Source organism: Arvicola amphibius, chromosome 3 (genome assembly GCF_903992535.2).
Source record: "Arvicola amphibius chromosome 3, mArvAmp1.2, whole genome shotgun sequence".
In the NCBI taxonomy this organism is placed as follows: domain Eukaryota; kingdom Metazoa; phylum Chordata; class Mammalia; order Rodentia; family Cricetidae; genus Arvicola; species Arvicola amphibius.
This window is the reverse complement of record NC_052049.1, coordinates 111184-132517: the sequence shown is the minus strand read 5'-3', so window position 1 is coordinate 132517 and position 21334 is coordinate 111184. Positions and strand designations below refer to the sequence as shown.

The 21334-nt window shown below is 41.4% G+C and overlaps 1 protein-coding gene across 1 annotated transcript in view; it reads right to left on the bottom strand.

Moving 5' to 3' along the window:
- The window catches only part of Ahrr (aryl-hydrocarbon receptor repressor), a 71911-nt gene extending 57266 nt beyond the window's left edge, over positions 1 to 14645 (bottom strand). Inside the window, exons 1-2 of the mRNA XM_038324335.1 lie at positions 14581 to 14645; positions 6566 to 6747 (exon numbers count right to left, since the gene is read on the bottom strand). Coding sequence (XP_038180263.1) covers positions 6566 to 6747; positions 14581 to 14645 — 247 coding nt within the window. The remainder of the gene's footprint in view (positions 1 to 6565; positions 6748 to 14580) is intronic.
- Between the last annotated feature and the right edge of the window lie 6689 nt (positions 14646 to 21334).

The window sequence follows — 21334 nt, the reverse complement described above, 5'->3', positions numbered from 1 at the left end:
GGCTCCACAAAGTCAATTCGTGCATTAGAGACATGCCAGACACACAGGACAGTTCTTGGCCTTCTTCCTTCTCCCCTTCTACTCCTACTAAGGGGATCAGGAACACCAGCATCACTGTACAGGAGTGGGGTTGGGGTTCATCCTCCCACCCGAGGCTCTTTCATTAGAGAGTTATGTTTTAACTGTATCACTAGACTTGTACAAATAGCCAAGCTAGCCTGCTTGGGCAGTAGGATAGAATACTGATATACCCTGCCTAGAAGTGACCAGCAAGGCCCTAGGCTGTTTCAGATCCTCCCGGAGTCAGAATGAGGACCATACAGAGAGGTTTGCTGGGAAAGCTAGAAGGGAACCCAAACCTCAGTTCCTTATGTCCTGGGAAAGAATTCAGAGACAGGAGAGAGGGACTAATCAAGGCAGTCTCTAATTGGTCAGGTTGATCTTTTGAAATCAACGAAAAGAGGTAGGAAAATGGAATCAGTTCAAAAAAACAATCAGCGTGATCTTTTCATACACTAGCAATGACTGTGAAAGCTATTTGATCCCAAGTGTTAAGTCTTAACATGGACTGGAGTGATGGCTCGGTCATTAAAAGCTTGTCTCAAAACAAAAAAATATAAATCCTATCAACATTTACTCTAACATCTAAAACTAAAGTCTCATCTCAGCATCTTCTGCTCACATGAGGAGATACCTAGATATGATAGACCCCCTGAGCAGATTCCCCAAGCTGTAGCCTGCGACTCAAACCATGTGTGTACATCTGAGACACAGTGGCAGAGTGCATAGAAGACGGATTCCAGTTTTAGAAGGGAGACATAGAGAAAAGAAAGAAAGAAATCATGAAAGGCTAAAACCCAGCAAGGTAAATCCAGTTAGATATTGGAGTTGAGAAATATCTTGGATTCAAAGCTATAGGTGGGCTTCCTCAGCCCACAGCAACTTTGGACTCTCTCTTCGGGTCATACTGCCCCTTTATTGATGGTGAATGCATGTTGTTAGTGGAATTACTTTGTTGTGCTGCCCTATCTCCTTTTGCTGAGATGAAAATATCTGCTGGCCCCTTCTCTCTTCCTCCTTCTGCGGTGGCTGATTAAATCCGTGGTTCATACCACACAGCTTCTTTAACAAGTGGTTGTTCCGCTGCCTCCTCTCTCACTTGTTACAATATGAGTAAGCTAAGGATTTTTCAACTCTTTAAGTTGGTTCCTTTTCTCTTAATTTTTTCAATGTATCATTCCACATATTTTATAACAGGCATTAAGGAAATCATCAAGGAGCACCTTCAGTCTACTGAGAAATCTCTTCTGTTGAATGTCTGGCCTCATCTTTTTGCAGGCTCTACTCTGGACAAAACACTAAGGCACGGTCAGGCTGCACTTTTGACAACGTATGAATAAGACTCCCGTTTCCAGTGGTTTCCAAAACCAGACCTTTGTTCCTGCTGAGTTCTTAACAGAATAACTCACGAATGCACACATTTATACTAAATTTTGTTCAATATAACAAATATTTTCTGAGACATCAAGAGCCTGTTCTGCACCACTCCTCCTTTTCTTAATATTCCAGGACCGGCACTAAGAGCCGTTACAGCTAACAGGTGCCCCAGCCAGTTGGCTCTTCCCAGCACACATCTTAGAGATCCTGCATCCAATTCCAAAGCTTTTCTTGCACATCTCAGTGTCTGTGTCAATGGCATCCCAATTCTCAGTATTAATATCACTGGCTGGGCAGGTTGGACCACAGAGACTTCTCTTTTCACAGTTTTAGAGGCTGGAGGTCATGGTCAAGATGATAGCAAATTTGGGCTCTTTGAGGGGCTTTTCTGACTTATAAACACATACCTTGCTATGTCCTCAAATGAGTGGCTATTGCGGGTTTGTATTCAGAGAGGGCTCTTGTGTTCCTCTCATAAGGTCAATAATCCTGACAGATCACAGCCACAAACTTGGGATCTTCTTTAGCTTTTATTACTTTACTTATAGGTCCAATCTTCAAAAACCATCACACAGCAGATTTGGGTTGCAAGATACGCATTTTTAGAGGACACAAATATTTAACCCATAACAAAGACCATTAGGAAAAAAGTAATCCCTCAGTGAGAACAGAAAAAAGGCACAATTTTGTTTAATAATTGTATACATCAGTCCCGAGTATCCAAAATCATTAGCAATCTCAAGGTACTTCTGATTTTTACATGCTAATAGATGTTGTATTCCCAAGTTCTAGGTCCCAGGTCACACCTAGTGATGTCATGGCGTGTCTATATTTTTCCATCTGCGATTAACATGAAGCAGAAGAGCTTGTTCAGTTCAAATGAGCATGGCGGCCAGGGCTGACCTTGGGCAGGAACTCTAGGACAGCCAGAAGTGTGTGGGAAGCGGTGTTAGGCTGAGAACAAAACGAATCAGTGAAAGGTCCCAGATTCCATCCCAGGTGAGTATGGGCCACAGGGAGGAGGAAACAACAGCAGTAGCAGAAGAGTAGCCATGAAAAATCTCTAGGCTTTTATGAGAGATGAAGCTAGGCCTTTCTGCCTCTTTTTCTTATTTGTTTTGGTTTTTAGGATCACCTCCTCTCCCTTGAGTGGCTTGCCTGATGCATCTTGTCATTCTAATGACTTATTGGGTAGATGTTGTCCATGAACCAGGCCTGGGCATGATCTTTAATATCAATGCATGAGACTCTATACTCCTGGGAGGTCTTCCTGGGCCTTGATCTAGTGACAGAAAGGAGTCCCTGGGCAGGCTTGGGACAAGCCAGCTTATGATATTTCTAGACTGTAATAATGGAGCCAAGATTTCTCAGAATTTTCTGGTTGAACCTCAGTGCTATGTATCCAAGGATCCAGCCTAACATAAGCATGGAAGAACCCAACTCTGCTCCCTGCCCTGTAATAGGACAAAACTGTCTCTTCTAAACACTCCCTATTTTTTTCTTCACCCAAATTTCCCCTTTTGTGGATAGAAAAACTTATAAAAGTGGAAAATCCCAGCCCTGACCGTTACCCACAGAAGATGGTGGAAGTAAAGATCTATGAAAGCAAGCGGCCTCGTTACACAGAATGAGATGAGAGATGAACTAAAGTAAAATAGTTCACTGTCTTTTAACCCATTAAAGGAAGCTCTAAATGTTCCGAACAGATTCCCATGCCACTGTCACCCTCTGAGTTTGGAGTTTCCAGTTCATGTCCTTTTCAGGGACAATCTTTTATGACAATTTTAATGAAATTAACTTATTCATTTGGGTCAACGAGCATAAACTAAAATCCAATTTTTGTAGATTCATTTTTTTCTATTCACATAGTTAAAAATGAATTCAGGAAAAATTTTAGAATTTTTTTTCTCTATGTACAGTTTAAAGGGAATCACAAAATTCAGAATCCTTGGTAAAACATGTGTAGTACAGAAATTTAAAAGGTTATCTTGTCCCCAGAAGCCACAACACTCTTAGGAAGTCTGTGAACCCTGAGAATTCACTTCATTTCAGCACAGTGGGATCCTCAGGTTTCAGTGATGTGGGAAGACCAACCACAAGTAGTGCTTCATTCACAATTCAGAACTTTGAAAATGATGGTAAGATGGGCAAACCGCTTCACTTCTAAGTTAACAACTGAGCATTTATACAAACTCTTGGGCAGTCTTTGGAATTGGCCAGAAACATCAGGAGCAGATCTCCTGTGGGCCAACAAGCTCTGGCCTGGCTGAGTTCATCAAGACCTGTCCAGGGAAGAACTTTACCTGTCAATTTGACACAGCCTAGAGTCATCTGAAAGGAAAACCTCAATTATCATATTGGCCAGTGGGCATATCTGTGAGGGACTATCATAATTAATTATATAGAAAGGACTAGTCCACTGTAGCACCATCACTAGGATGATGATTCTTAAGTGTGTACTAGCTGAGTACAGGCCAGTCTTAAAGCCAGCCTTTGAGTAGCATCCTCCACGATTCCTACCATGCTTCTTTGGTTGTAAAATGAGTTCTTTGGTTGAAGGTAAAGTTATGTGGAAGAGAAAGTGGGCCTGCCTTCAAATTCCTTAAGTTCCTGCCTAGGCTTCCCAAAACAACAGACTGTAACCTGGAATTATAAGCTGAACACATCCTCTCCTGTCCTAAGTTACTTTGGTCAGAATATTTTATCACAGCAAAAGAATGAAACTAGACCACCCTTTATCTCCATACCAAGGTCAGGTGTGTATGTGTGAGTGCTGTGCAAGGATAGAAAACAAAGCCATTTTCAGTTCTGGACAGAGTCTTTCTACTCAGGGCAGCAGCCACAGTCTGATTTGAGTGGTCTAGACATGGGGTGGGGGGCTGCCCTTGAGTTTTGCTAACGATGCTCATGGGAGCATGGGAAATGACTTAGTCACACTTCTCACTTTTAGGCACGTTGTAGAAACCAAAGTCAGAAGCTTCAATTCCATCCTAGCTTCCCACACACGTACAAGATCAGGATGACACAGCATGTTTTGAAAGATTTTCTCAATTTCTTCCCACCCTAATGCCCTGGAAAAACACTCAAACCTCAGAGGCAAACTGAATGCAGCACCATTAGAACTAAGAATTGCCAGCAGGCAGCTCTATTCTGGAGCCCCAAAGTAGATAGAGGTTCTATGGGAGAGAGCCCTAGAGTGGAGGGAAATTTGTAAAAGCAATATATTTGTGTGTAAAAATAGAAACTCTAGATAATAAAATGAAAATGTGTTGTCATAGTTCCACTGTGGTATGGTATTCAAGAAGGCTGGGACTAGCCAGTACTCAGGGGTGCCTATGGAAGATCTTAGGCAAGGGTATCAAGATGATCAGGCACTATACAAAATTTCCACCTGACATCCTCCTTATTCTGGAAAGCAAAACTTCTCCAGGGCTCTGGGGATGTGCTGAGGATAGCAGGGCCCTATGCTGGAAACATCCCACATGCCAAGAAAGGTCTCTCTTGCTAACAGGACACCGAGGGTAGAGCTATCAGAGTCTAGTAATCTTGCCTACTCCATCAGAATATGTAACCATGAAACTAACCTGAAAAGTCAGCAACTGGAAACCAAACCATTTAGATTTCAACCCTCTTTAAATCTGTTACCTTTGACTGCCATATAATGCAGAAGCTGGGGGAGCATCACCCCCACAGTCCAACAAAGGAAGTTTCCCAATCCTATCTATGTCTTCAAGAACTATGTATTCTTCAGTCCTTCAGATACCCAAGATTCCAAGGAAACAAAAACCTGGATATCTAAGGAAACAAGATGATGTGGCAGAACATGGGTATAAATTCTCAATACAGACCAATGGTAGAAACCATGTTGAACACAGAGAAGGGCTCTGTCTCTGACAACCCACCCCAGTCTTCACAGGCACCTTTCCCTGCCCTTCTTCCATGGAACAAAGCCACAGTGTGCCTGGAAGTCCAGAGCCCTTCTATCTTTGAGGGTTCAATACAGCTAGTAGAAATTACAAAATATCTCTAAACCATGGTGGATTGCAGTTTCAGGATGTAGGGGGCCCCTGGACTCCCAGAAGACAGGGCTTCACACGTTGTAGAGAGCAAAAAGACTTTGCCAGAGCTTGGTGGCAGGAGATCAGTCTGGCTGCGAGAGCATACAAAGTTATTCCTGAGCCAACCTTGTCGTATCCAAGGTGAAAACAAGGTTAACTGTGGACACTAGACCTCATGCCTGTGGCTGATGCATGATTAATAAAAACTCAGAGGCAGAGATTAGGGTTCAACCTGAAGACCAGAAAAACAAAGCAGCCAGCCACTGGCTCTTACTTCGACCTCAGTCTGAAAATGGTGACATACCTTCAGGAAACCTCACAATGAGACTGTGCCTGAGAGCTGTTTCCTCTGTTTTATAATTCTCTCTAGTTCTGGGATTAAGAGCATGCACCAATACAACCTGTTTTCTATGACAAACTAATGTGGCTACTGGTATTAAAGATGTGTGTCATTGTTGTATGGTCTGTAAGGCTGGTCAGTGTGGCTGTTTTACTTTTCTGATCATCAGAAAAGTATTATTTATTAAAATACAAATGGAAGCCACTACATATGGAAGTTCTACTCTCTCTCAGAATAGATCCCTTATTCTTGGATCACCTCCCTCAGAGCTGTCCTGTTCCTGGGCATGACTCCCTTATTCCTTGAAGCCCCATCCTCAGAGTTGTCCTGTATCTGGTCACTTAGAGAACCCAGGATCATCCTAGTAAAGTGGGTAGAAACCCTGAAGCAAGTGTGTTACTGTTGACCTGGAGCCAGAGGAATCCCACAAACGAGTCAGCCCACAACCAAGGATCTTCCCACCTAGATGCATGGGCAGGGAGGGTTGCATGGTGGTATAACACATTATGCACGTGTCTCATCACAGCTAGGCCCAAGTTGGATCTATCTGGATTCAGGTGGACCCAAGTAAGACCCAACAGAGCTCAGGAGAAACCCAGCTGGGCCAGGGGGACCCAGAACAGACCTAGCAATGCACAAGTGTAACCTAACTGGACTCAAGTGAACTCAGATGGCACAAGTGAGATTTAGTCAGTCTTAGATTGGGACAATGTCCACATGACAGTCCTACCTTGGAAGAAGCTCTTCACCCTGAGGTAACTAACGCTGAGGCGCAGGACGGAAAGCTTGTCCAGCTTGGAGATGATATCAGGTGGAAATGGCAGCAGGCTGGCCAGGTGGTCCAGCTCTGTATTGAGGCGGTCCCGGTGACGTTTGGAAGGATTTGATTTCTCAGCCCCCATGGTAAGCCTCCTGTGGGAAGAGGGCCTTAGTCATATAGGTTCTACCAGGAGCCATGGCCCCACAGGCAAGAAACCTTTCTCTGTGGTGACCTTGATGGGAACATTGAAGTTGCTGAGCAGACAGAAAATGCTTATGAGAATTAGAGATCACTCCTTTGTTGTGAAACAATCTTTTTGTACACTGTGAAGATATGTTGTTCTCATTGGTTTAATAAAGAGCTAAATGGTCAATAGCTAGGCAGGAAAAGGTTAGGTGGGACTTGAGGACAAAGAGAGAGAGAGTTCTCTTGTATGAAGAAGGTCGGAGTTGCCAGCCAGACACAGAGGAAGGAGGATGTGTACAAGATGAAGTAATATGCCATGAGCAGCAAGTAAATTAATAGAAATGGGTTGTTATAAGAGCGAGTTAGAAAAAGCCTAAGCTATTGGCCGAGCATTTATAACTAATAATAAGTCTCTATGTAGTTATTTGGGAGTTGACTGGCAGGACAGAATATTCAGCCTACACTTCTTCTTGAAGATGCATGTCAAGAAACTGAAAAAAAAAGCACCAGTTAGCTTCAACCTGATATTTTGGAGGAATGTGTGAAAAGTCTCAGGCAAGGATGAAGGGCATGGTTACTAGCTGTGTGGCTCTGTTGCATTTCTCAACACTTCTGTGTCAGGTTTCCTGAGAAGGGAGGATACCTGGCTAGGGCTGTCTGGGAAAAATGTGCCTGGAAAAATATTCTTTTTCTTTCTTTCTTTTATATAAATTTATTTATTTATACATCCTGGTCACAGTTTTCCTTCCCCACTCTGTTCCTACCCCCAATCCACCCCTCTTCCATTTCTGTTTAGGAAAGGACAAGTCTCCCATAAGTACCAACAAAACGTGACCTATCAAGTTGCAGTAACACTAGGTACCTCCCATGTATTAGGGCTGGGCCAGGTGACTCACTATTAGCTTCCTTCAAAGTCTCACATCACCCAGCCCAAACTTAATATACGACAGGAAAAATACAAGTTCCCATGCTAGAATGGTGACAGTTTCCTGACCCCATTGGTAATCCAAACAGATCTTAGTCTTTTTGGTTCCCAGGACAAAGAATTTCAGTTCAAAATTCAGGCCTGGTAGTCCAAATGCCTAGAAGAGGACTTCAGGACCTGCCAGACATCACAGAAAAGTTCTGAGCCTGAGCATCTGGAGGATCAAGAGGTCATTTGTCTACCACTTCGTATAGCTCAGGAAATGTGCTCACTCATAGATAGACTGACCTGGATTCAAATGCCTGCCTGGAGAGGTGGTCTTCAACATCCCTTCACCTCATTTCTTAGGTCTCCCTCTTCTGAACCTCTTAATTGTGGCATAAAACAAACCTTCCTGATTATTCACTATCAGTATTGCCCACAGTATGCGTCTAGAAGAGACCACAGCAGTCAGAGTGGATCCAATGTTGGAAAGGACAGGAGAGCAAAAAAGACCCATTATTGTCAGAACTGCAAAAATCAGCCATCTGAATCATCAGCCCAACACTTTCTGGGATATCAGGGAATCTCAGATTTGAGGCCTCTCTGGTTTTGAGGAGTTGTCCAATGGCCCAAATTCCCCAGTTTTTAAATAATGTCAGGCAGCAACAAACCTAGGAGCTGTTACTTTTTAAAAGTGACATCTAACTAACATAACATAATCAGTCATTTAAAAGTGAGCGGTCTCTTCATTTGCTAGTCAGGATGTTGCACGTCTCTCCTTGACCTAAAGATTTTCATTGTCTGAAGGGAAGTACCTCCCTCATGTGCACTTTCTCCTAAACCCCTTACTTTGGTGTTGGAAACTGCTTTCCTGATTTCTGACTGACCTGTTATGAATATTTCATCTGAATGTATGGACACGTGAATAATGGTGCACCTAACTGCCTTTACAAACTAGAATGCTTTCATGATTCATTCTCATTATAATATGTGTATTTGCTTCTTCATTCTTTTTTATGGCTAAGTAATATTAAAGCATATAAATGGATCACATTTTATTGATTTTTCACCAATTAACAAATGGGGTGGTTTTCCATTGATGATCATTGTAGATATAGCTGCTCTGAGCATTCACTCAGAAGACTTTGCTTGAACATGTGGGGCCAGAATTGTTGGATCTGTGTAATTTTGTGCTTAATATTTTGAGGATATGGCAGACTGTATTCTACACATCTGTACCATTTCACAGGCTCACTAATTTCTCCATATACTTGTCTACACTTGCTTAGTTCCATTTTATTATCGTCAGTGAATATTAGGTAGAATTTCCTTGTGGCTCTGATTTGCACTTCCCTGATGATTTGTCTGCTATGAATCTTCTCTTCTGCTTGTTTACTTATATATCTTCTTTGAGAAATGGCTATCCAGCCCTTTGACATTTTTAATTGGGTTGCCCTTTAGTTTTGAGTTGTAAGAATTTTGTTTGTATGTTAGACCTTCATCTGGTACAAGATTTGTAAATATTTTTCCTCTATGGCTGTCCTTAGCTATCTGTCTACTTCCAGTGTTATTTTAAATTGTCAGACAATGAAGTAGACTGGCACAGAAGGCCTAGCAGAAGCTGACAAGGAGTCTACTACGTGAATGACAGATACCTGAGGACTCCCCACAAAACAAAGGGGACATGTGATTGGCAGATAGGGGTGGAACTAGAAAATGGAAGAGAGCCATGGAAGTGCTGAGTAGTGAGAGGAAGACAGCAAAATCAGGGTGGACTGGGATATGTATAGGCACTTGGAAGAGATATTTAAGGCTCAAACAGTGTCTCTGCCTGGGTGATTGGTCCACATGGAGTTGTGTGCTCAGAGATCAGGTCTGTCTTCTTTACCATAGCCCTGGGACCACCCAACGACTTACTCAGGCATGTGTCTTCCCATTCTTGCTCCCCAACTCCAGTTACAACAGTGTACTGGGAAGTCCTTAGCTGAGCAGGGCTCCCATGTCATAAGCCCAGCTTACTTCTAACTCTATCTAAATCTAAGGTAGAGGTGTCCTTGCCTCTCCATGCAGGGTGGTGCCTACACTAGCTTTAGCCCTGACCACCAGGTCTTTCTATACAGAGAACATGAAGGGTGCTGCCTGCAGCAAACTTGCACTTGGTTCCTTGCACTCCAATCCTCTCTCTCAGGCTCAGGGTGGGGCATTGTTCAGCAAAGGAGTAGTTGTTCCAAAGCACAGTACATATTGCTTTCCTCCTCTGGTTCTCAGGACACCAGGATACAGCTCTCTGCTATCTATACTCCACACTCTACTTCCCAATATCATCTCCATGAAGCAGGTGTTACCCCAAGAAAGGGTAAATGATCAGGAGGGACAGTTCATCTAGAAAGCAAGCGGTCCTCTGGGCTTGTGGTGAGTTCAAATCCAGGGCAAATGTAGAGGCCAGATAGAATTCTCACAGACTCCAGAGGAAAGAAACAGCAAGAAGTAATGGGCAGGTAGCCATTATGGGACTAGCAAGAAACCTGGCACTAGAGAAATTCCCAGGAATCCACAAGGATGACCCCAGTTAAGCAATAGAGGTGAGGGTGCCCGAACTGGCCTTGCTCTGTAGTCAGATTGATGAATATCTTAAATGTTACCATAGAACCTTCATCCAGCAACTGATGGAAACAGAGGCAGAGACCCGCAGTGGAGCAGTGGGCTGAGCTCCCAAAGTCCAGTTGAAGAGTGGGAGGAATGAGAATATGAGCAAAGAGGTAAAGACCATGATGCGGACACCCACTGAAACAGTTTACCTGAGCTAATGGAAGCTCACAAACTCCAGTCGGACAAGGGAGGAACCAGCATAGGTCCAAACTAGACCCTCTGAATGTGGATGACAGTTGTATGGCTGGGGCAGACTGCAGGATCACTGGAAGTGGCACCAGGACTTACACTCACTGCTTGTGCTGACTTTTAGGGAACCTGTTCTCTTTGGATGGATACCTTGCTCAGCCTAGATATAGTAGGGAGGGTCTTGGACCTTCCCCAAAGCAATGTGCCTTACCCTCTCTGGGGAGTGGGTGAGGGTGGGGTGCAGTATAGGTGGAGGGAATGGGAGAAGGGGAGGGAGTAGGAACTGGGATTGGTATGCAAAATGAATAAAAGTTTGTTTTTTTTTTAAAAAAAGAAAAATAAAATAAATTTTAAAAAGAACATACAGACACTCACATGCACAATAAAACTGTCTTTATCAAAAGTTCTTTAGATTACTTTTCTTTGAGACATCTCATTATGTAACCTAGGCTGGTCTCATTCTCATGACTCTGCTTCAGTCTTCTGATTACAGGAATTATAGGTATACCACTATGTTCAGCTTAAAATGTCTTGTGAATGTATAGATGTGTGCATTTGTTCATGCATGTGTATGTGCGTGCTTATAAACTGGTGTGCATGTCAGAAGAAGACAGAGGTTGACATCAGACTTCTCCACCTTATTTTTTGTGACATAGTCTCTTGCTGAGCCTGAAGCTTGCTGTTTGTGCTAGACTGCCTGGCCAGTAAACCACTGGGATCTACCTGTTTCCCTACTTTCAGCTCTGGGGATACAGATGAGTATTTCCATGATCAGAATTTGTGTAGGTGCTAGGGAGCTAGACTCGTGTCCTCGTGGTTAGCGGAAAGCATTTCACCTGATAAGCCATCTCTCCAGCCTCCAAAATATCCTTTGAAAACCAGTATTAGCAAAATGAAAAAGCTGAAAATAGATTGGAAGAAAATAATCACAAACACTTGTATCTAGAGTATATAAAGAACTCTCATGACATAGTGAGATGATCTAAAATGAAAACAAGCAAATTATTTAAATGCTTTACCACAGAGGCTGTATGAATGAAAAGCAAGCCCATAAATTACATCCAACATCATTATTCCTTAAGTCAACACAGATTAACCCTGAGAGTCTACCGACTCATGAAAGTGTCTGGAACTGAAAACTGGCAATGTAAGTACTGGAGAATACAGAGGGGCCTAGGCCCTGTTTCACTGTAACTGGAACATAAGAGGATACAGCGACATTAGAGAATGGCCTGAAGGTTTCTGGGAAAGATTAGCAAAGCACACTGTTATGCAGCAACTGTTTCTCTAGGCATTTGCCCAAGAAGAACAGAAGTACCCGGCTCTCAATGAATTGGTGTGGCATATCCACAGAATCTTTAACAGCCCCCAAACAGGGAACAATCTAGGTGTCCACCAAACCTGGAATATTCCCACAACAGAGAATAGCTGGGCAAAAAGAAATAGGGCTATTGATGCACGAACTCAGAGGAACTCCAGAGTCATTATGCAAGGCAATAGTTCCAAAGAATGTAATTCAATTAAACAGGACACAAGAAGTGCAAAATCCACAGTGACAGGAAGTAGAGCAGAGGTCGCCTGGGGACAGAGGTGGTGGGGACAACTAAAGTTCAAAAGGAGACTTTTGGAGTGGCCGAATATTTGAAATCTTGACTTGCTGGTGATTTCATGGGCAAAAGCTGATCAGCTACAAACCTTGTCAGGCCAATTGAAACACTTGTACTTCAATTATACTCCAGTGAAGAAGAAGCAGATGTGGGCCAGTGAGAGAGCTGTTGGTAGAAATACTTGATGCCAAGCCTACTGGCCTGAGTTTGAGCCTGGGGACCTATATAATAAAAGAACAGAACTGACTTGCACACACACACACACACACACACACACACCATGGTACATGTATGTGAATGCACATATGCTCGAATGTGTGTACACACACAGACAAACACACACATCTATTTTAGGGGGGAAAGAAAAGAAAAACAGATTAAAAAATCAGGGACTTGAGTATTACAACTTCCACATTGTCATGAAATGAAGACACTGTACGTGGTAAAATCCCAGGAATCCTAGAGGATGAGATGTGGAACAGGAACACCAAACATGCTGCTGGCGACACCTGACATTAACTTCTGGGAGAAAGTTATGGATTCAGAAATACTCATAGCTACTAGGTAACACCTACAGTTGTGAAAAAATGATAGTTGAATGAACACTCTTACAAATTACTTGCCACTTACAGTATGGCAGGTGACACTAACATCAGGCTGCCACATCCCTAAGCTCCCTGGATAAAGGTGGAAGGATCCCGGCTGATGACATGCATGCTGCAGATCTGTGTTGCAGCTGGAGAATACAGAGCTTAAAGGACAGCAAAGGACTAAGATAAACCCTTGGAAAGCACACTTCATATACTCAGGTTGTTTAGTAGGGAAAGTACAGCCTATGACAAAGACTCTGAGGTATGCAAGTATGTATACAACATGAGTACATATAGACAAGGAAGAAACATACACTGAAGAGACATTTCAAGAAGCATTCACAGAAAATTCTAAAATCAGATGCTTCTTGAAAGGGGACGGGGTACAGAGACAGCCCCTATGTTGTGAGCCAGGCAAGCTTTCTCTTTTCAGATCATCCATAAATCAAAATGTGTTTGCCTTTAATCTTAGCAGTGGGAGGCAGAAGCAGGCAGATAACTAAGTTCAAGGCCAGTCTAGTGTACATAGTGAATTCTGGACCCATCAGGGCTACATAATGAGACCCTGTCTCAAAAATAAACGAAACAAAATAAAATGTAAGTATTTAATGCCTCAAACATGGCCTCACTTTTGCATTGGAGTTAAAATATTATGAAGACAAAAAACTCAGCTCAACTTCCTTCTACACTGCCCACCAGATACCACTGTTTCAGTTGAGTGGTTAAGTTATTTTCTTTCCTTATTTATATGATAAATGTTATATAAACAAATCTAAATCTGTGTCATAGAGGAGCACATTTCTATGCCTACTCTCATGGGCTTTAGTGCACTCAGCTGTTACCCCAGCTCTCCTCTTATCAAAGACCTCAAGCTCCACTGTTTGGCGGCTCCAACCTTCGAATGACCAACTTCAAAATCCAGTCTCACACTCAGGATAACCTCAGCTTCTTGTCAGGCTTTGGGTCCAAGGGTATTAAGCCAACACAGTATCTTGTAGCCCTGGAGGCCAGCAGGGGTAGCTCTGTCACTTACAAAGAGAAGGAGCAACTGATGGGTGCACCCCAGTCTCACACACAGTTGTACCATGCACACACTGTATCACATATCCAGAACACTGATCCCCCTTCTCTCTGTCTCTCTCTCTAGGTGTGTGGGTGTGTGTGTGTTGTAACACACATACACGCACACACACACACATGCACACACAACCACAGCTGATGATATACACAGCGGATTCTATACCAACAGCCAGAGGCAGCCTGTGAGCAAACTGCAATTCAGCTGATTTCTAAACCCTGGTCTTGCTGGAACCACCACACACCTCTGACTTTGACCATTCTGTGGGTTGCAGGTTAAGCCCAGAACAGGCAGAAAGACCACAGACAAAGATTTTTGAATTCCCTGGGGGACAAGGGTCTGAACCCTGGCTTCCCTTATCTTTATACCTTCAGAGACCTTGGGTGAGGAGAATGCACCCCAAACAGCCTTTGTCATTTGGAGTGTGAGTACTAAACCCAAAGGCACTTTCCACAGACAGAATGACTCACTGCTGAAGAGAACAAATGTTCCAAACATACTAGTGACATATCCCACACCCAGATGAGACCTCCACCAGTTCCAGCTAATGCTTTGTGTCTAGGTCAGGAAAGCTGCCTTAAATAAGCTTACCTGCTAAAGAAAGACAGTGACAGGCCACACTTATATGAGACCCGAAGGACACCATGACTATGCCCACCAGAAAGGTTCTCCAAAGTCTCTCTTATACTATGTTTGCCTATAAAATTCCCTCTCCTCAAGAAGGCACAGTATGTCCCTCATTCCCCAGGGATATCAGGATGAAGGGGACGATACTCTACCGCTTCTGAATTGGTTTCCTTCTCTTCCTGCCAGCATACGTACACTCTCCTGGTGGAATCATCATCTTTGGTCCTAAAAGAGAAGGGGGACACCGAATTAATCACATGATGAGGTCCCATGTGACATTCCCACATGTGCCTACTGTAGTGACCCCAAATCAGGAAGGTCAGTCAAGGCCTACTGGCCCTCGTGCAGGTTGGAGTGCTCACTCTTACAGCACTATGGAAAACAAGGTTACGACCTGTGAGAACCGCTCATATTTTTATCCTGAGTAGACTCATGACACAGGTGGTGGAGCAGAGAACATGTACTGAGCCTCAAGAAGCTGTTTCTTTTAGAGCCATACCATCTGTTTATCTGGGCAGTCCCTCCTGCACCCACAGGCCCATGGGGTTAGCAGCCTCCCCATTTAAGTGCATTATTTCTTCACAGTTCTATGTGCTAGACTTCCACTATGGTCACTCATGTTCAGCCACCTGCAGATCAGCTAACAGTGCTAAACGTATGCCTAAGCCTCCCAAAGAAGTTGCTGAAGAATCCCTGGGCCTGCACTTCAAAGTTTGCAACTCCTCATCCCCTCTCCAAATATAAGGACTCTCATCATGATATGGAATCTTGATATTTCTAGTAGTGAGGACATCTGAGCCTTCACAAATTCCCTTAGACCCCGGTTGCACACCCCCTGCCCCAGTAGCCTGAGAATGTAAATGGATAGCCCTGATTTGACTTCATGTGTGTATTATCTGGAATAGGTACCATTTCTAAGCCTGGAAGTGACAGTGAAATTGTCAGAACTATGTGACTGATCTCTTTTGAAGATTAAGGGAGGCATGCAGAGAAAAGGAAAACTCATAGAGTGGATCTTCCAAGCAAACACTAATCACACAGCTAGGTAGCATGCAAGGCATATGACATGGGATTTCTGCCTGTAGGCTAGGAGTATGTTTTATACCATTGGCCATTGGCATAACAGAACAAATCCTATTTCAAAATCCAAACAGAGAGAGCTAGAAAGAGTAGGAGGAGTCAAAGAGATGCCATGTAGCTGCTTAAGGAGAAAGATGCCTACTGATAGACCATGACCTTGTGGTGATACATAGATTGATAGAAATGGGTAGCAGTAATGTAGCAGGATACAAGATTAACTAAAAAAATCAGTAGCCCTCATTTACATGGATGATAAATGGGCTGAGAACAAAATCAGAGAAACATCACCTTTCACAATAGCCACAAATAACATAAAATATTTAGGAGTAACTCTAACCAAACAAACAGAAGACATATATGACAAGAACATTAAATCTTTGAAGAAAGAAATTGAAGAAGACACCAGAAAATGGAAAGATCTCCCATGCTCTTGGGATTAACATAGTTAAAATGGCAATCTTATCAAAAGCAATTCAATGAAATGCCCATCAAAATCCCAGCAAAATTCTTCACAGACCTTGAAAGAACAATATTCAACTTCATATGGAAAATTATGTACAATAAAGGAATTTCTGGAGGCATTATCATCCCTGACATCAACCTCTACTACAGAGCTATAGTACTAAAAACAGTCCGGTATTGGTATAAAACAGACAGGAGGACCAATGGAACCTAATTGAAGACCCAGATATCAATCCAGACACCTATGAATACCTGATTTTTGACAAAGTAGCAAAAAATATAAAATAGAAAAAGAAAGCATATGGTACTGGCATAACTGGATATCAACATGTAGAAGAATGAAAATAGATCCATATCTATTGTCATGCACAAAACTCAAGTCTAGATGAATTAAAGACCTCAACATAAAGCCAACCACACTGAACCGCATAGAAGAGAAAGTGGGAAGTGTAGGTGAATGCATTGGTACAGGAGATCACCTCCTAAATATAACCTCAGCAGCACAGACACTGAGAGAAACAATTAATAAATGGGACCTCCTGAAAACCGAGAAGCGTCTGTAAAGCAAAGGACATGGTCAACAAGACAAACTGGCAGCCTACAGAATGGGAAGAGATCTTCACCAATCCCACATTAGGCAGAGGGCTGATCTCCAAAATATACAAATAACTCAATAAATTGGTCATCAAAAGAACAAATAATCCAATAAAAAATGGATACAGATCTAAACAGAAAACTCTCAACAGAGGAATCTAAAATAGATGAAAGACACTTAAGGAAGTGTTCAACATCTTTAGCCATCAGAGAAATGAAAATCAAAACAACTCTCATATTCCATCTTATACCTGTAAGAATGGCCAAGATAAGAAACACTGATGACAGCTTATGCTGGAGAGGATGTGGGGGAAAGGGAACACTTCTGCATTGCTGGTGGGAGTGCAAACTGATACAGACTTTTTGGATATCAATATTTCTCAGAAAATTACAAAACAACCTTCCTCAAGACCCAGAAATATCACTTTTGGGTATATATCCAAAGGATGCTCAATTGTACCACAAGGACATGTGCTCAACTATGTTCATAGCAGCACTGTTTGTTATAGAACTCCTGGAAACAACCTAAATGCCCCTTGGCCAAAGATTGGATAAGGAAAATGTGGTACATTTACACAATGGAGTACTACACAGCAGAAAAAAATAATGACATCTTGAAATTTGCGGGCAAATGGATGGATCTAGAACACATCATATTGAGTGAGGTAACTCAGGCCCAGAAAGACATACATCATATGCATGCACTCATACGTGGCTTTTAGACATAAAGCAAAGAAAACCAGCCTACAATTCACAATCCCAGAGAACCTAGATGACAATGAGGACCCTAAGAGATCTAATCTACTGGGAAGTAGAAAAAGACAAGATCTCCTGAGTAAATTGGGAGCATGGGAGAGGTTAGGAGGAGAGAGGAGAGAAAGGGATGGGAGTGGAGAAAAATATATAGCTCAATAAAAACAATTAAAAAATAAAAACATTAATGGTTTATAAAAAGAGTGACAGTGAAGCAGTTTCCCAACTTAGGCTGCTTCTACTTGACAGAAGGTCAGCCTGAAAAAAAGATTTTTTTAACTCCATGCCATTAGTAGCCAATATTAGATGAATGCACCAGTCCTGGATAAGAGGATGTGGCACAGGCATGAAAACTCACCTCAGTAAAGAATATACTTTTAGGGCCAGATGAAGAAAAATGCTTCAAGGGCTGTGACTGATGTATTCAGAGGTAACTTAAATTAATTTAAAAGGTAGTTCATCTTCTGGGTGGGCACAACCCATGGCAACATAACCTGATGTTTCCTCTAAGTACTGCTGTAGACATTAACAGGATTTGTACTTGTGAAGTTGTATAAATCCCTTCTAAAAATGCTGTTCCTACCAGTTCTGTAATTCTTGAAGGACAGTTTGAATATATTGAGCTCTAAATACTCAGAGATGGGAAGTGAGTACCATCCCCAGCTGCCATCTTCTCTGTCCACACGACCACATGAAGACTGCATGATCACACTCTAAGTGGGTAAGCAACGCTCCTTGTTCCCTTGAAGTCTTGACTTCAGGGTGTTTAGATGTCTTGTCATGCTCACAAAGATGTACTCTCTTCATAATCACTGAGGGTCTGACAAGTTGGGGCTCTCAGAGCTTATTAATTCTAAAATTTCCCTCATATGAGGTGGCAGTTCAATAAATAACTAAGTTTCTATGACTTTGACATCAAAAGAATAGGGATGGGGTCAGGTCTGGGCAAAACAGGGGGTAGAATCAGTGTAGGGGAATATTATCTAAATACACTGTATTCATCTGTGAAATTGCCAAAGAATAAATTTTTAAAAATTAAAAAAAAAGATGTAAGAGCTAGTTAGAAATGTGCCTGAGACACTGGCCAAACAGTATTGTAATTAATGTCACAGCCTGGGTAGATTAAAGAGCAGACCTTCATACTTCACAGTTCTGGAAAATGGGCATCGAAAACCCAGATGCTATTCAATTCAGTTTCTCATGATAGCATCTTCCTGGCTGATAGACAGCCTTGTTTTCTGTGTCTTCATGAAGTGGTGAGAGATAGAGCTCCAGGTCTTTTTCTCCTTTCCTAAGAGCACAACTCCGTGGAACTACAGGCTACACCCAATGACCTCACTTCCTTAGTCCCTCCATTCATGCCTCAAGTCCATGTGGAGAGCTGCAGCTTTAATATATGGTTCTTGGGGGACACCGTTCAGTTCATAGCGATACTCTCTTATAGTCTTCCCAATGTCTTTGGGATCTATCTATGTTAATGTCCTCTCATTTCTGATTCTGGTAGTCTATGACTTTTATATTTCTGATCATTCTGAATAAAGGTTTGCCAATTTTGTTGATTTTTTAAGATCCAACTATTACTTTAATTTTTCTTCATTTTTATGTTTTAAGTTTCATGTCTTCTCTGCCTTGCTTCTATCCTGCATGATTTAGGCTTTTTTTTTCCTGTCCCAGTTACTTCAGTTAAAAGCTTAGATTATTTATTTGATACATTTTATTTTTCTAACAAGCCCTTTCTGCTGTTCTCACAAAGTTTGATGTGTTCATGTTTTCATTTTTATTTATTTCTATTTTTTAAAATTATGAGTTCTTTGTTTTCCAAATATTTGGGAGTTTTTCAGATGTTTTTCTAGTTTAATTCCACTATATCAGAAAACACACTTTGTATGATTTCTGTCATTATTATTATTATTAGGGATTATGTAAATTTTACAGTAAAGTCTGTCTTGTTCTATGTTCCATGTGCACAGGACTAATGTGTATTCTGGTGGTGTTGAAAGATGTGTTTTGTAGCTCAGCTCCCCTGAGTTCCAGTCAGCTATCATTTGTGAATTCTGTGTCTGTAATGATGTCCTGTTTATTTGTTCTATGGATCAGTGAGAGAAGCTTATCAGTACCTGTGATGAACCATTTTCTTAATTGTGCTAGTTGTTGGGTGTACTCACACTTAGGATTACCACGTTTTCTTAGAAGATTGGCAACTTTGTTAGTTTTTCTTTGTTCCTAGTTACATTCTTTTGTCTTATGCCTGTAAGCAGAGACTGCTTGTTCCTTTCCTGGCTGCACAGACATGAATAATCACAGTAGGACAAATAATTTCCCCCATAAATTCAACAATTTAAATGAAATGGAGCAATTCCTTCAAGGGCACAAACTATTAAAATTCTCTCAAGAAAAACAAATAACTTAGATAGTTCTACATCCCAATAAAAAAAGCTCAAGCCATAATAACTTTCCTGATATAGGTCCACTAATTTAAAATACAAATAAGACCAGCTCTATTGTTTCTGGTAGAAAAACTAAACAATACTCATCTGTGAGTTCAGCCCTATCAAAGCAAAGGTATTGCAAAATAAGAAAATTATATGTCAGTATCTTTTGTGAACATAGATACAGAAATCCTCAATTAAATATTAGCACATAGAATCCAGCAATACAAAATACATCAGGCCTCAATGGATTTTATCCAAAGAATTCAGTGCTTCTTTTTTCAATTCTCAAGAATCAACTAATAAACTAAAGAAAAATATGATCTCAATACCTACAAAAATCACCTGACAAACCCAAATTCAATTATGATCACTAAAAACCTCACCTAAAGCTATGGATAGAAGGCAGTGTAAGAAATTCAATGAAGAACATCTCCAGAAAGTCTACAGTTAGCATCCTACCTAATGGTGAAAGACCAAGTCGTCCCCCACAATCAGGAACAAATACAGATGTTGTGTTTCTCTACTCCTATCACACATCATATTGTGGATTAGCCAGAGAAATAAGGTAGAAAAATAAATAAAAGCAATAAAACTTGGAAAGAAAGAATTCAAACTTCATCTCATCACAAGAAATGTGATGGTACCTATAGAAAATTCCCCCAAGGAGAGAAAAAAACACTTTTGAAAAATGTTCTACAATCTAACTTTGGTGGCACATGCCTTTAACCCCAGCACTGGGAAAGCAGAGGCAGGCAGATCTCTATGAGTTCAAGGACAGCCTAGTCTGCATAGTAAGGTCCAGGCACATCAAAGTTATGTAGTGAGATCTGTCTCAAAAGAAACAAACAAAGAAACTTCATATAATTAACTATTAAGCAATGTCAAAGGCTAAAAGTACAATATACAAAAGTTAATCCTACAACTATATCCTGGCAATAAACCAATGGAATTTAGTTCTTTTTAAAAAGTTATAACATTTAAAATAATACCCAAGTAAAACTAAAATAGTATTTATAAAGTCCTGACATGTGTAAGTAGGCCTCTAGAAATCAGGAAAGATTAAAGGGATATCAGAAAAAAGTTAATATAATGAAACTATAAACTACAGATCCAAGCAGGTCAGTGAAGCTCAAGCACAAAAAACATGAGGAAGATTACACTGAAGTATCCAAATTGCTTCATATCCAACTCACTCATAATCCGTGACAAATAAAGTAATTTTGAAATCCAATTGATACAGTAAAATACAACAATAAAGGACAGCAACAGCATCAGAAGGAATGCAAGCAGAAAGATTCAGAAGGAACCAAGTTAAAGCACTTAAAAAAAAGATGATATAACTTAGAATTCTACATATTGTAAATATGCCTTTCAAATTCTTTTTTTTTTAATTTTTGAAATGAGGTACTGGAGAGGTGGATTAGTACATAAGAAACCTTGCTGATTTTTCAGAGGACCAGAGTTCAGTTCCCAGTACCCATGTCAGGAAGCTCTTAACCATCTATAATCCCAGTTCCTGGGATCTAATGTCTTCTTCTGGCCTCTGTTGACTGGTACACACATGTGCGTGCATGCATAAAAACAC